Below are 15,893 nucleotides of genomic sequence, written 5' to 3'. Positions count from 1 at the left end.
GTGATCTGCTGCCTGAGCAGTCCTTCACCTAGAATTATTTATGATAGAATTAAATAAGAGGTAGACTTGCTGCCTTCAGCTTGTTTCACTGCACCTTTGTATAACATAAAGGAAGATGATGAATCCTTCCTGGAGGCACCATTCCTTACTGATTCCTTGGGCTGTAGCAGCAAGAAAATTTTCTCTGTGTTCCCTTGTATAGACTTTCCTTATACTTTGATCGCAGTCATGAGCTTTGGCTTCTAAATTGCCAGCAATAATATGCTTGAGTATTTTTAACATGTAAGAGCTTGCAGTGGAAGTCAGCCATATTAAAATACTAGTTTAGTTTTGTGCCACTCAAGAGCTGCTTTAATTTTCAAAGATGAACTAATTACTTTAAAACTTTAAAGGTAGTTTCTATCTTTGTAGGTAGTATATTATTCTTTATTACTCACTAAACCTGAATATTTATTACAATAATTGTTGATTTGACTGACACACATGCTAATTCTGATGTACAGTATAAGACATCTCAAGTGAGCACAGACACCAGTGTTTGGTACTGTCACAATGTTCATAGTCATTTAAACAAACATTATCTTGATCCTCTTGTAAGTACTTGTGCTGATGTGTGATATTTAAAAATTTGTTTCCTACCACTTAGGAGCGAACCTCTCTCAAATTTATAAAATCTCTATGAAAGAGTGTTGTTACATTGGATCTAGGTCAGTCCGTCTGTGGCTTTCAGAGCTACTGACCTTGGCAGATGTGGGATTTTGTAGCAGTTGTCTGCTCCAGGCCCTGGAGACCTTAACATCCTAAGCCATAGGGCTGCAGTCTGTATGGTGTGCTTCCCAGAGCTGCAGAATCTGGAAGATCCACCAGGTTTCTCAGCAGCCCTTTAGGCAAGATGCAGAGAAGCTCACCAGAAACCTGCCCAGCTTCTGCTGGAACCTGGGCAAAATTAGATCAGACACGTTTTCTTTGCCAAATCTGCAAATTCTGACAATGTAAATTGTGTTCTTCTGATTAGTTCTGCTGAGGTGAAAAGGATTTGGGATTCTGAAACACAGAGAAATGTGATGACCAAAAGAAAAGACATTGAAGTTTTGGAGAATTATCCTTATAAATAGGAGATACTAGCAAGAATGAATTGATTCTTTCTGTTTACTGCATGTATACAAATAATTGAAAAATACTATAAGCAAGGTTTACTAAGATTTAGTGCCAGGCCTATGCATGCATCATGTTTTGTGTATTGAATGCAAAACCAGCAGTCTGTTTCTCACAGAGACATTTTATTAAGGCGGTTATAGGGATGAAGCATAGTTCTGAGAAAAATTGATGTTTAGAAAGTAGCATGAAGTCATTTACAAAAGTCATTATTTAAAAAAAAGTGAAATTACTCTGTGTCAGTCATGTAAGTCAAAATTCTGATTAATAGAAAAACTTTATCCTGTGAAAACTTAGGATTTTTAGGAAAAGCTTTCTGTAAAGATTTTCAAGCTGTTTACTGAGAATATTAATAATGTAATTAATTTGGTAAGTAGTAAGGCACCAGCCAGGGCAAACAGAATATACCATTAGAGTGTTATTCAGTTAGGATTTGTTGTTATTGTATTTTCTGATTTCAACACACCTCAGATTTCACTTTTTTTATATGTGCCTACAGCTCATTTAATTTTATTATAGGTTATGTAATAGGTGCCTGACTAGATAAGAAGTATGTCCATTTATATTGATTATTGTAATTAAAACATTTATTCTGACCTGCTTGGACTTGTATATAACATGCTATGCTTAACAGCAGAAAGGGTCTTTCAGCTGGTTGCAATAAACTGGGAAGTAGTTGTTATAAAATACTGAAAGATATTGAAAATGTCATCAGTGTTTCAGTTTTGGAGGAAGGGTTCTGCTCTTAGCATGACAGAAGGTGTTTCTTGCACTCATTTGACTGCTAGATTTCAAGAAAATTGCCAAGTATCATGAGAAAGCTGCATAAAGAGCTAGGAAAGATTAGACAACAGCAGCTGTACTGCTGAATAATTTAGGTTTAGTTTGCAAAATTATACAGGGAAGGATTGTCACTTATACTTGCATTTCAGAAAATGGAGCTACAGATGTTATAAAAAGTGACAATGTACAAACCATCTAAAATAGCACAGGGACTATCTTGTCACTTTGGGCCAGATCCTGCAGAGCTGGGTGCCAAGATGCTTCCAGGATCGTGAGTGGGAAGTAAATAGTGTGGAACGAACTTCCTTTGTCTAGATATGCAGCAGGGCAGAACCTTCCTGAAAGTTTAAACTAGTGCTTGAGAGTCATGTCTGTCAGGTGTACCACATGACATACGTACCAGCTTGCTCCAGAGGGGTGTATTAATTCTGTTATTGATATATATTTATAGTTATTTATATTGAAAGGTCCTAGGGGACTTCCAGCCACGCTCTCCCCCTTGAAAGGCAGCTGTTGAGTATGTGGCAGTCAAGAGCACTCACTGCTTCAGGCATACGTGTGTTTTGATCCAAAGCAAATTGTGCCACTTTTCCCTAAGCCATCCTGCCCTTCGGCTACAAGGTACATGTAAAACAGGAAGAATGATTAGCATCATCCTTCTCTCCTGCCTCAGTATTTACAGTGCAGTTCTGTAAGGTTAAGGCAAGATTTTCCTCAGAATGTTTCCCGTTCATATTTTAAAGGAAATCTAATTAGTAAAATGCAAATTCTGCAACAAATACTTGGCATGATGTTTCTTTAAAAATTTACATTAATACTATAAATCAATAAATTACAAATACTATAATTCAGTCATTTTCAAACATGAACTAATCATTTTTGACAGAGATTATGATTTTGTCTTGGGCTGGCCATCACCTGCTCACCCAGGTGAACCTCAGTAATCAGCAGGTTGGTTGTGCTTGATGCTGTGTGTGACCTCCAGTTATCTCTGGTCACGTGAGATCTCTGGAAGAGATGCCTCCCTTGCACTCCGGGCTTGCAAGCTAGCAATCTGTACAGACTGTCCGTGGGCCTGGTCAGGAGGCTTGTTCCGAGGTGTGCAGATGTACCCTCAGAGCTGCAAGTCCTGTCTTTTACAGAGAAAAAAGAAGGAGCCTTTGAATTGCTATATTAAAAGATGCAGGCAGGTAATTCAAGGCAGGAGCAAGAAAAGAATTCTTGCTTCAGTGCAAGAACTGGTGCTTCTTAACTGTCAAATCCCAAATTAGAGCTAGCAGAAATAGGAGTTGCTATAAATGGGAGAATGGTCTGGAACATTCAGAGAACCCTGATATAACCTCGGAGAGCACTGTTAAACAGTCAGGAAAAGGAAGCAAACAATGTGTGAAGTTTATTGGACCCTCTTGATCTGCTGTCTCAATAAACTTGTGAAGTAGAAGAGCTGAGGAGCTTGTATTGTAAAGCCAGTACCCGTACGGTCGGGACCTCTGGAGTCGGGCTTTTATACAGAAAGATTCTGACTGTACGAGTATCCAGGGCACCGATTTAGATTCCCACTAATTTGCAGAGGTAGTAATAGGATTAGAGTCTCAAGTATTTGTCTACAATTACCATAGGACAGTGAACTATAAAAATCAACAACCTTTTATTGTTTCAACAAACAGCAGTATAAAGTCTCTGTTTTCCTAAAAAGCCTTGGGCAATCTTTGAGTTTTCTGTCTGCGTGCTGATTAAAATAAAGTAGTTTGAATTCTGCATTTGAAAGCATGAATGAGATTCATCTTTAAAGTCAGTTGGAATCACGTTTGTCTAAACTACTTAAAGTATCTGTTGAATTTTTGATGCGGAATTGAAAGACCTTTCAAAATGTAGATCTGTTCCTGGTATATTTTCACAGTTTTTTTACAGAGAGAAACCCTAGTGGATGTAGAAAACAGAACTCACTAAAATGGTCCCACAAAATGGTTTGATCAAATTTTGATCAATTACTAGTTGTGGATTTTTCATCGTATTGTATTAGTTAGGTAACTGTTGGAAAAGTTTCTTTTATTTTAGAGCCATAAAAATCTTTGTGACCAATCTGTATTGCTCTTTGTTCTGTACACAATCTGTAGACATCACAAATTTTCTTTTTTTAATAAGAAAAAAAAAGTCACCATAAATCACTGAAGATAGCATCCCATGTAGGAGAGAGCTTTCATATAGAGATTTCAAGGCCATTTTAACTCTGTGAGGAAAACTTTTCCTAAGAGTTTGCGTTATCTCAACTTTTTCACATTAGTACAACTGTAATATTTTCAATTTTTTACAAGAAGGCACATTAATTATTTTATTATTGCTAATTATAATGAAGATTAAATTCTGTTAGAGAAATGAGTGAAAGATCGACGCATTTAGTATTTCATCCTAATGAAGACATGCATGCCTGCATGGGAATTCAGTTACAGCAACTTCTTACACTGAGGGTTTTATGCTAAAGTGCAATTGAAAATGCTTGAAATCTCAGGCACTTTTGAGGCATGGGAGACACAATTCCTGTTTAGAACTCCAGATGAATTTCTTCTGCGTCAGGTAAGTGGTCCTGCCATTCTGATGGGCCACGAGAGCTTTATCAGTAGCACTGTTCTACCTCAGATGGCATTTCCTCAGCCTTTTCCCCCCCTCTTCTGTGCTTCAATGTGTGTTAGGGACAGATGTTTTATTTTTGGAAGTCCTTGGGCCTGTTCCATTCTGTTGGTGAACAGAAGAGTAATCCTGCCCTGGACTCTGAAGAAATTTGTCAGTCGGAAATTGCTGCTGGCTGTTGGTGCGAAAGGGGAGGCAAGGCAGGCAAGTGCAGCTACTCCACAGCTGGCAATAGCATGCTGCTTGATTGAAAGAGGACACAGTACAAGGCATAAATAGAGGTAATATATTAATGTTTGAAGCTGATGATTTGTATCTCCTTAATTACTTGCAGGATGAAACGGAGAAGGTCACTCTTGTGGTAACAGCAGAGAACTTGGACTTGTCATTCTGAGTCTCCTATAGTCTTCCTACTTGATCCTGAACTCCCATTTCCCCATAAAGGCAAACAATTCCTCAAAAAGGGTATCAGAAAGGTACCACACTGTGTTTATAAACCTTTCCAAAGTCTTGGGTGGGAAGTATAAGAAAAATACACTGTCTATTTTATAAGAAAAGTAAGCATTATTAACAGGCTCATTAAATTTGAGTTGTGTGACTAGTAGAAAGTCTCTTTTTTTTCTTGTCTTCAATCTCAGAATGATTCTTAAGATTAAATAAGTTATTTATGTACTACATAAATATGGCTCACACCAGTTTTATATTGTGTTCGACTTTATTATCGAAAGCACAATTCTGTTTTGAAGAGGAACTGCTTAATGTAGTAACTTTTTCTGCAACACCTGATTTATGTAGTCAGTTAACTTTAATGGTGATATTTAGTTTTATTGTTTTTTTCAGTTTGCTCACGCCAAAAATCCAACACAGTTAAATAAATGTTGGATTCTATTGCTTTTTGTTCATTACCAGAAACATTCTCCAGTTAAGCTACACTTCACCTAAAAGTTTTGTTTTACCTTTACAAATCTGGAGGTATTAGGGAGCCGATTAATTGCGACTAAAGATACAACTTCAGGCCAGTGACATTGCTCGCGTACAAGCTGGGGGAAAATCTGGGATTTCATAATACCTAGCTATCTAGAAATCAACACGAAAATATTTTAGGCAGACGCGCGAATGCTGGAAGAGCCCGTTCGGCACGTGTGGCAGCCTGCAGGACATCACCTGTGCCCTGATGCCCGGGCGAAGAAGGTGGCTCCTGGGGAAGGCGGGGGGCTTGAGGAGGTGAAGCAAGGGGGAGACCCGTCCGTAAGAAGGGTAATTGGGGTCGGTGGGCAGTAAGCCGGTGGGGACACGCTACATCAGGCGCACGGGACGGGTTACTCTGTAGGAACTCGGGAAGCGCGCCCCGCTGCCCGCTGGCGACGGCAGCGCAGAGGCGGGAACTGCCCCGATCCCGGCGCAGCTGCCGGGGCACGGCGGCGGCGCTGCCTCCCGCCCCCGGCCCTGCCCCGCGGCCGCGGCCCCTCCTCGCCCGCCCACTCGCCGGGGCCGCGGCGGGGAGCGGCAGGGCAGCGGCGCGCAGCCCGTCCGTCCGCCCGCCCGGCAGCCGCCGCCGCCATGGGCCCCCGCGGAGCCCGCTGCGTCGCCGGCTGCCTGCTGCTGTGCTGCGCGCTGGCCGCCCGCCGCGCCGCTCCGCGCCGGAGCCCCTCGTTCGGCGGCCACGTCGCGGAGAACCGCCCGGCGGGCACGCGCGTGCGCGGGCTGAGCATCCCGCTGACGCGGCTGGGGCGCGAGCCCTGGTGCGCCACGGTGCAGGGGCGCCGCTGGCACCTGCAGCTGCTGGGCGAGGGCCGCGCGCACTTCCAGGTGTCGCTGCACGCGCGCACGGCGCGCGTGGCGCTGCGCACCCGCCGCCCGCTGGACCGCGAGGCGCGCGCGCTCTACTCGCTGCGCCTGGGGCTGTGCTGCACGCGCTGCGCGCCGCGCGGCGCCGCGCCCGCCGAGCTGGCCGCCCTCACCGTCCGCGTGCTGGACGACAACGACAACGCGCCGCGCTTCGTGGGCGGCCCGCGCCGCGGCGCCACGCGGCTCCGCGTGGAGGAGACGCTGGCGCTGCGCTCCCAGGTGTGGCAGGCGCGCGCCGAGGACGCGGACGCGGGCGCCAACGCGGAGCTGCGCTACTTCGCCCTCCCGCGCAGCGCCCACTTCTTCGTGGTGCCGCGCAGCGGGCGCGTCGTGCTGGTGCGCTCCCTGCTCCACCTGCGCGCGCCCATCCCGCTGCGCCTCTACGCGCGGGACCGCGGGCGGCCGGCGCTGCTCAGCGACCCGCTGGAGCTGGAAGTGCTGCCGCAGCCCAAGCGGCTGCCGCCGCCGCCCCGCGCCGCCGTCCGCCGCCGCCGTCGGGCCGTGCTGCCGCCCCCCGCCGCGCCCCTGGCGCTGTCGCTGCCCGAGGACGCCCGCCCGGGTACCCGCCTGGCGACGCTGGCGCCGGCGCGCTTCGCCTCCGCCTGCTTCGAGCTGGTGTCGCCGCCCGTCGAGGAGTCGCCGGTGCGCGTGGAGCGGGAGACCGGCGAGGTGACGCTGGCCGCGGCGCTGGACAGGGAGGCGGCGGCCGCCTGGGAGCTCGTCGTCCGCGTCCAGCAGCGCCGAGGTAGGTGCGGGCGGGAGAGCGCCCGCTGCCCGCCGCACGCCCCTGCCGCGCTCGCCCCCGCGGTTGCAGCGGCCGGCAGAGTTGCGTCCGCTGCAGAGTAGCGGTCTCGTCCCGTCGGCAACTTGGACGGGGGTCCCTCTTTTAGGGAGTAAAAGACCTCGAGTGACAAGAAGCACGTAACGATAGTTTAGCGTCAGGCGTCCTGTGCTGTTCCATTGCGGAATGTAGTTTTGATCTTTTAAATCCGAAAATTATTAAACCTCTGTACGTGACAAGCAGCTTTAATGAATACGGTCTGTGCAGCTGTGTGAAACGCTTGGAGCACTGAGGTGGTTATCAGAATTTATTTCACCTGTTAGAATTCGTAGTCATTAATAAGCAGCATGGAAAATGTGTTCTGTAGCCAAAGAGTGTTACTTACGTTATATACCTGTCGAGACAAAGCATGCTAGATGTAACATGCTTCTTACACACCAGCATTTCCTATTAAAATGCTTCCCGTAGCTCGGCTCCCGTAAATGCTTACCTTGAAACATGCAGCTGAAGTCTTTGAGTTTTGAGTCGTTACTAAAGTTAAGCATGTTTGACTCGCATGCATGATGTGATTTTTTGCAAGATCGGTGCCTTTGTGTTTATGTGACTGCTCTTTTTTAAAAAATCTGAGGAGTCTTAACATGCACCATTAAAACAGCATGTTTGTGATTTAAATTGCCATCATCCGCGGGGTCTTACTCAAGTTGAATGGAATAGCCCATGTCATTTATCTCTGGCTGATTAGGTCTACTACTTTTTAAAATTCTTTTTAAATTTTGAATTGTCATCTGGGTTAATATTTGTCACCTCTGAAAATACAGCTTAGTTTAAGCATATTTTTAATTCACCGACTGGTGGATATCTGTGTATATTCACCATGTTTCTTGTTATTTTCGTCTTGCGATTGTAACCATGTTCTGAAGATCATCTAGAATGTGAGTATTTTGGAGAAAATTGTAGCAGCAGAAATGAATTGGCTCGATTTCGTCTTGGCAAGGTTTAGAAAGGGTTTTGCCTTACCTGACTTCTAGTGCTGGTGAAAACTACCAACTTCTCAGCAGTGCAGCTGCTCAGCGTAGCTCCTGTCAGCCGCAGAGCAGCGCAGGCGGGAGAGGTGAAATCTCCCCGCGCAATTCCTTTCCCTCATCTCTTCTGTTTTCTGGCTGAGGGGCAGCCCGCAGGGATGAGGGGCGGTTTGTTCATTGATGTCTGTTAAACCCCCGAGGATGCCTGCAGGGAGTCTGCTCGTGCTGACAGTTCCAGTGACATGGATGCTTCCCCTGTGAAGCAGACTGGATCTCCCACTCATTCACTCGGGACCTGAGGAACAACTCTCAGATCTCTCTCTCGTTCTCACTTGGTTTCTGTCATGGCTGTCGCCACAGCGTATTGATGTCAATCACTTGTACTGGCTTTGCACTGTGTCCCAGCTGGAGCTTTGGCTGCTAACCAGGAGGGTGATAGACCAATTTCCAGAACACAAACGCTCTCTGTGTCCTGTCTTCGCTACTCGATCTTGAGCAAGACTACATGCCAAAGGGGATGTCGTTACTCAGAGGCAGTGACAAAATCGATTGGGTCAATCTGAATGTGCTTCTGGCATGACCCGCTCTGTCATGTAGCTCAAATTCTGGCCCTTTGTTGGTGTCACAGCTCCCTCTGTCAGGATCAAGAAGATGTTAGAAGAGTGGTAGCTAACCTTGCCCCCGGTCTCTGCCAGTCTCACCTTTGCGATTGTGTTTGCTCTTATCTAGTCTGAATGCAGAAGTCTGAGACTGCCTGGAGCAAAGCTTGTCACTCTCATGCCAGAGATTTCATTTCCAAAGTGATGTTTGCTTACCCAGTTAAAAAATACGAACCAACTTTTAACTTATTTTCAGGGATTTTTTTCACCATCTTGTAGTTTACTAAATAGTTTGGAGTGTTTTCCACTAGCTTGATACATTGCTGCTAGTAGTATGAAGTAGTAAGATAATAATCTCTAAGAAATACATAGAACTAGATTCTGAGTCTCAGAGTTGAGGTAGACGGCAATTAATTGTGGACAGTGCAAACTGCGTCCTTTAGATGCTAGTGATTTTAAGTTTCTGTGTTTAAGGGAATTTAAATTCAAATACACAGCTTTATTAGTTTTTTCATCAGATAAAGGTTAATAATGACACCTTTAAAACTCTTAAGTTGCAAAACGCTTATGTTCTCATTTTATAGGAGTTAAAGTACATAGGTATTTGAAACAGATTTAGAATCATAGAATGGTTGGAGTTGGAAGGGACCTCAAAGATCATCTAGTTCCAACCCCCCTGCCATGTCTGTTTCCTTACTCGCAATCCAAACTTCAGAAATGTGAGATAAGGTAACCAAAAGGGTGGGATAGGAGAGGAAGATCAATGGCTAACAGAACTGGATGTTTTAATTAGTCTGAAATGAGGAAGATACAGAAGATTGCAAAAGCTCTAGGAAAAAGCTAATGTTTACAGAAGTTAGCTCTCAGGATGAATTCAAGTGTGGACATGGTTACACTGAAATTCGTTGTGAATAGAAGTGTAAATTCAGGTTCTTTCTCCAGTTTGTTTGCTTTGCTTTTAACATTTGTGCTGGCTTATTTTATGTTGAACATAACCATAAATATTCCTGCAGCTATGGTTTTCTAGAATTAGAGCTTATGGTATCAGATTGTCGATTTATGTTCCAGTGATATCAAGTTGTATTAACTCCTTTAATAGATTTTTCATTTTTTACTCCCCTGATTCTTACTGCCTGATAGCTGAGAATTGAAAACTAACCAGTAGTTAATTCTGGCATTAGTCTCTTCTTCAACTCGGGCAATAATGTCAAGAATAAGACAAGTTTTTTAGATACTTGAACATATGAAGTCTACCCTCTTTGTCCTTTATCTTTTCAGTGTAGTTTATTGTGATTCATTTGTAATGTTCATTACCTAAAGTAGTAAAGAATGCTTAAAAGTGCTGTGGCACAAGTGGTCCTAATGCATCTCCAAGAAGAAAAACTGATTTTTTTTTTTTTTTCTTTTTTGGCTGATGGAGCGTTCTCAAAGTAGTAGCAAGATGACTGGTTTGTGGGAGTAAGGCAACATTCAGCAGTGCTTGTTCTTAGTTTATGTGACAACCCTCACCCTTTAGTTCATAAATGGGACTGTGCAGATGTCCTGTTCCTGAATTAATTTTTATTCAGAGGAGTGCCAAAGATATGTGGCAGGCTGCACGTTTGTTTATTTTTTTCTTTTTAGCTAAAACAGAATTTTGAATACTTTCTGTTTGGTTCCCCTCAATTCTGTCCTGGATAATCAACACAGCAGTGTGTCCAGGGCTGCTGTTCCATTGAAGTCAATACTGTTCCAGATGCAACCAGACCTTTAGCATCTCAATATCCAGATAATCTTCCAGCTGTTCACAGAAGAACAACTGTTTTCTCACTCTGAGTTGCAGCTCATTGAAGGTATGACCTCACCTAGCTCACTGCACTTGGGATGGAAAGTAACGACCAATGTATTAGATTCACTAGTCACTACGTGGAGTGTTTCTTAGTAGAACCATCAGGTGTGACCATAGGCTTGGCTTTAGTATACATTTTCCTGTGTCAGGGGTAGCTTTGCAGTGTGAACAACTGTTTGTTTTTTTTTTTTTGGCAAAGCTGCAGTTGAACTCTTAAGATTTATTGTAGTGATGTGGGCAAATCACTATTGTCATTACCAGTGCTATGCTGTAGTTATTTTTTGACTGGATATATTTCATCATAAATTCAATGATGTATTTTTTTTAAATTTAGATGGCAAAAAAATTCCATAATTTGCTTGGTATTCTTTGAAATAATAAATAATTACTTTGTGTATTTTAGTGCTGCAGTGAAATTAACTGCAATCTGTAGAGGAAATAATGTGTTACTAGTTCTGTGTATTTACAGTGTATCTTTTTGTGGCCATTTAAGAGTTTGTAGACTTAGCTTTAACATAGTTGATATGTTTTCTGGAAGCAGTAGTGAGTGGAAAGCAGTAACAGGAAAATCTGGACCTACGGTGGTAAGTGCCTTTTTTTACAGCACGGGTTCCGCAAGGCCAGCTCTGACACCATGCGACTTTCTAGCCTTGGATCAGACAGTTGTCACAGCCTTGTCTGTGGCCTCTGCCCCGTGTCTTGGGGGCTGTGCTTGAGCTCAGCTCCTTTCCCCAGCTCCCCCGGGGTGTGCTGTACCTGGCTGTGCATCGTGCTGACCCTGACGCTGCCTTGATGACCTGGCTTCTTGCTTGACCCAAGACACACCTGATCACTGCGTTTGGTCTGGCAGCCACTGAGCTGTTGGATGAATCAGGTTTATACCTCAGGCTGGCTCTGCTCTTCTCGCTCAGTGCCAGTGAGGTCCCTGCCAGCCTTTCTGTTGTCCTTGCCTCCCATTTGACCTTACCCTGCAGAGCAGCTTGTCCTTGCTGCTCCTTGGCAATTAAATTCTGCAACTTCAGCATTAGCGGATGTGCATTTGTATGAAATATTCTCTGTCCACTGACTGCCTTAGGAGCTTAAACTGCTCTGCCTGGACGTTGGACAGAAAATTTAATCTTAAGAGAGCTGGAACCACTTATTTGAAATTGTAATGTGGCCTAACAATATTTACATTTTCTGTAATTCTACAAATATGTTGGTCAAAAGAAAAAAAAAAACAAACACAAGCAAACAAACCCCACAACCTCAAACCAAAGAGAAACACCAGGAAAAACTTGTACGTTAGTTTGAGCAACAAGCTAAACAGAATTCTGAAATTTCAGGGCTTAACTTCATGAACATGTGTTTTGGCACATGGTGCTTGATGAGCAAATTCCTTTAGCGGCCTCACTCTTCACCCAGCCCTGAGCTGTGTTCTTCAGTTAACCTTGCCTGGAAGGAGTGATGGTCATGCTCACGTTTTGTACAGCATTTCAGATTTTATCCTATTTCATTTATTGGGACACAATTTATTTAGTCTTCACAAAAGTGTAATACTATTTTAAGTTTTTACCCAGTGAACAGAAGGTAAAATTTCTTAGACTGTCATACACGTTAATATTTTAACGTAGAGCTAGCATTTAATTTGAGAAGGAGCCATTATTATTCCGTTAATGCTTGGGGGAAGTGCATGGAAGATCCCTTTTCTCTAATCCTCTGTCGTCTCAAGCTCCTTTGACCTTACTTCATCCATGGGCATTAGCTTTGTAATCCCCTGTCGTTTGTTTTTTCTTATCAGAGGATTTACTAAGGGTGATGTTTGACATGCCTTCCAAAGAGTTAGCAGCAGTCACTTATATTTTAAGTATATTTATCCTGTTTAATTTCAACATATAGAGTGGAGAGACCATTTTTAGTGATAGGCATATTTTTAAACCTTGAAGGTTTTAATACTTGGAAGCCAAGGATCATCTGTTTTAATTTTATGTGAGGCCTTAGTCCCTTACTAGCTGTATTGATTCTGTGTGGATCATCTCAGAATTAAGTAGATTCTGAGTAATGTTTTGTCTTTTACAATTCTTATTACCTCTTTTATGAGTTACAACCATGTTAATGGTTACACATCAAGCTGGGCTTAAGTTGAAATCATCATCTATTATCCAGCAGATGTGTTTGGTTAGACTGCAATGGGTCTCATGCTATTAAGTTAAAAGACCATATAAGTTCTGTGTGTGTTTGGGACAAATATGCGTGTTTATAGGTTTGGAACTTCCTTATTTGTGGTAGAAAGGAATGTCTGGGGAAGCTTTAGAGCACCATGTTGATGTTTATTCAGTCTGAATGTTTTGATACTATATGCTTTCTACTCCAAGCAGAGTAAAAATATCTTTGTGAGACTACTGGGACTTGAACACCAAAGCTGTTTAGATCTTTTAGCTGTTTATCATCTCAAACATTCAGCTTCTGCAAAAGAAATAAGGTGGTGGTGTTTTTTTTTTTTTTTAAGATCTAATTCAATTTCAGCACAAATTTTTTAATCTGATGGAAGTAGTAAATTGTAGAACACACGGATAGGATCTTCTTCAAAGCTGGTTCATAGCAGCTCCAACTGGACATTGATTCTCTGACTGACATGGCACTTAAGTTACACTTTATTTGATTATGAAATAGTTTTCTTTCAGTTTTTCCTAACCTCTCTTTTTTTTTTTCAGTTAGTCTCAGAAGTGTAGTGCCCAAATTTGTAGATAGAATATCTTTAAACCTTCTTGGTATGTTCGAGTTTAGGTTTTATAATAAAAGAGAGACTGAGACTTAGCCCACAGTAAATTTTCCTTTGACTTCAGACTGTTTTGGTGTAAACAGGGGACAGATTCAATATTTTGAAGGCAATTTCCTTTTTATTCATTTAATAATATACAGTGTTTCAGGCATAAACTCTGCTTTCATTTTTCCTTTTTCTGATAAAAGAGGTCATAATTCTTAAATAGGAAATTTGATTGCTTTAGATGATTAATCTTACATGTATAAAATTTTTTTACTTTTTAAATGGAGCTTGCATGTAAAAGTCAGTGTTAAGGAAGCCCCAGCTTTGGGATGAGGACAGTTGGAGGCGATAGAGCAGAAGAGGGTTGAAATAAATAAGGAAGGCTTTGTCTGTATGGCAGCTTATTGCTCAGCGCAGTTTGAAATAGAAACTGAGATTCTTCGTTGCGTTCTTTCTTTCCTGCTGAAAAAAAATGTTGGTGAAATCTTACAGCCTAGTGTCCTTTCTCCCTGTAATAACAGTGCTCTCAGCAGATACCAGTTTGTAGCTTTTCCGTAGCTCTCCTGAGAAGAGCTCTATGTGGTACGAGTAGGCTTCGGTTTACTGATGATGCATATAAGTATTGATACATGATGTGCTATGGTCAGGTTTCTTTTTTTCATTTTCTTTTTCTAGAAAATTAAAATTAATAATTATTTCCTGTCTGTCATGTGTTTAAGTTTGGAGTCCGGATTATGTTAGTTCAAAATACTTTTTTTTTTGCATAATGATACAAAGAAGCACAACAGGCTGTGTTCCTGAGGCTACTGATTGTGGTGGCTTTTTTTTTTTTTTTTTTAATTGCCTTGCACATGATGGGCTACAGAGAAACAAACCAGTTTTTCCCCAAAGAAATTCTAAGGAAAATTTCAAGAGAACTTCCCATCTTACAGGTGTTCAGTAGCTCTTTAGCCAAGTTCCCTCCTTATGATAATGCTTTTTGGCAATCAATAATCATTTATTATGACATATGATTTGTTATTTAAGGATGTCTGTTGTGATTATTCATTCATAGTCAGCTATTTCACATCAAGGCATGTTTGGTTTTTCTGTCTGCCACTCTCAGCAGATGGATACCACACTGGGAAGTCCCTGATAACACGGTTATCACTTTACTCTCTTTTAATTGGTAATTTATATTAAGATCCACTCTGCCATGATCATTTAGCTCCTCTGATGCTTTCTTTACTTTTGTTTTTTGGTTTGCTTGAGCTTCTCTTTCAAAAGCCAGATGAGAGTAAGGAACAGAGACATGACAGACTGTCATTATTCTATCTGCCAAAAAGATAAAGCATATTAGGAGGGAATGGGGGCTGTCCAGGGCTTCAGCCCGTCAAAGTTATCTCTTTAGAAGGTTTATGTTTTCTGAATGAGCAAACTACTGTTCTTAAAAGTAGCCCATCATACACTTAATGACTTTTCAGAAATGACAGTAGAGAAATGTTCGTGCATAATTGTTGTATTATTTGAAAGGTAGAGTATAATCACCAGTAGCTTTTATCTCATGCTACGGTATGAAAATGGGAATAGAAATCTCTTCTGATTGCAGCTAGAGGCTTAGGACGTTAAGATAGTTTTTTATGGAAATGTATCTTCCCAAACTTTAAGTCAGTAGATATTTTACATAAAGACATATTACAAGAGTGATACATATTAAAAGATTTCAGTATGATATTTGCAAAGCCTCCTCAAAACAACTATGTCCTCTCAACCAAACCCAAAATATTTCACTTGCAGTAACCCAAACAAATAACAAACCTCTGAGTTTTCAAAAAACATTTGTCTGTTTAAGGTAAAAGTCTTAGAAGTCAGAGGAACTTAAAAAACAATAATAAAAATACTAATTTGGATACTTAATTGGCTGATAAATGTAGACCAGAATGTAACAGCGATGTTGACCTAAAGGCTTGCAAGACTTTTAACACTCTCATAATCTCCTTTTAAGAATAAATTGAAATGACCTAAAAATGCCAGGAGCAACCTAGCTTCTCACCCATTATTGTTTAATCATGATAATGTAATACTTCTTCCCTCAGTACATTCAAGGAATGTATAATATTTGTCCACAATTGTAGAGACATGTTCAGTCAAGTACATGTTCTATATTGTCAGATTTTTTCAGTCAGAATGTCCAGCATTGTCAATTTTATCAATTACACTGATGCAGAGAAGCCTACATTTTTAACGAATACAAAGATTTTATTTTCAAGTCTTGTCTTATAGAAGTATCCACTGGATTTTTGAGAGAAAAGACAGTCATATAATCCTAATGAAATCAGAAGTCTGAGAATACGTTGGATTTCCCAGATTGACAGCATCTTTTATAATTTGACATGGTGAAAAGGGATGGGGTTTAGAGGCAACTCCTGCCTACGGTATTTGAAATTGCCATCAAACTGTTTCAGCATGCATGACTTTCAGGGCTTGGTTTAACCAATGTAACATGCAAAAGTTGTTGTTAACT

At 42.0% G+C, this 15,893-nt stretch overlaps 1 protein-coding gene across 1 annotated transcript in view; it reads left to right on the top strand.

The window, feature by feature from the left end:
- The first annotated feature begins 6,126 nt into the window (after positions 1 to 6,126).
- LOC104381715 (neural-cadherin) overlaps positions 6,127 to 15,893 on the top strand; it is a 61,886-nt gene continuing 52,119 nt past the window's right edge. The window contains exon 1 of the mRNA XM_086620990.1: positions 6,127 to 7,159. Coding sequence (XP_086477116.1) covers positions 6,127 to 7,159 — 1,033 coding nt within the window. The remainder of the gene's footprint in view (positions 7,160 to 15,893) is intronic.

The sequence above is a fragment of the Tauraco erythrolophus genome, chromosome 15 (assembly GCF_009769465.1).
Source record: "Tauraco erythrolophus isolate bTauEry1 chromosome 15, bTauEry1.pri, whole genome shotgun sequence".
NCBI lineage: Eukaryota > Metazoa > Chordata > Aves > Musophagiformes > Musophagidae > Tauraco > Tauraco erythrolophus.
The sequence above is the reverse complement of the archived record's forward strand: the minus strand, read 5'-3'. Positions and strand labels throughout refer to the sequence as shown.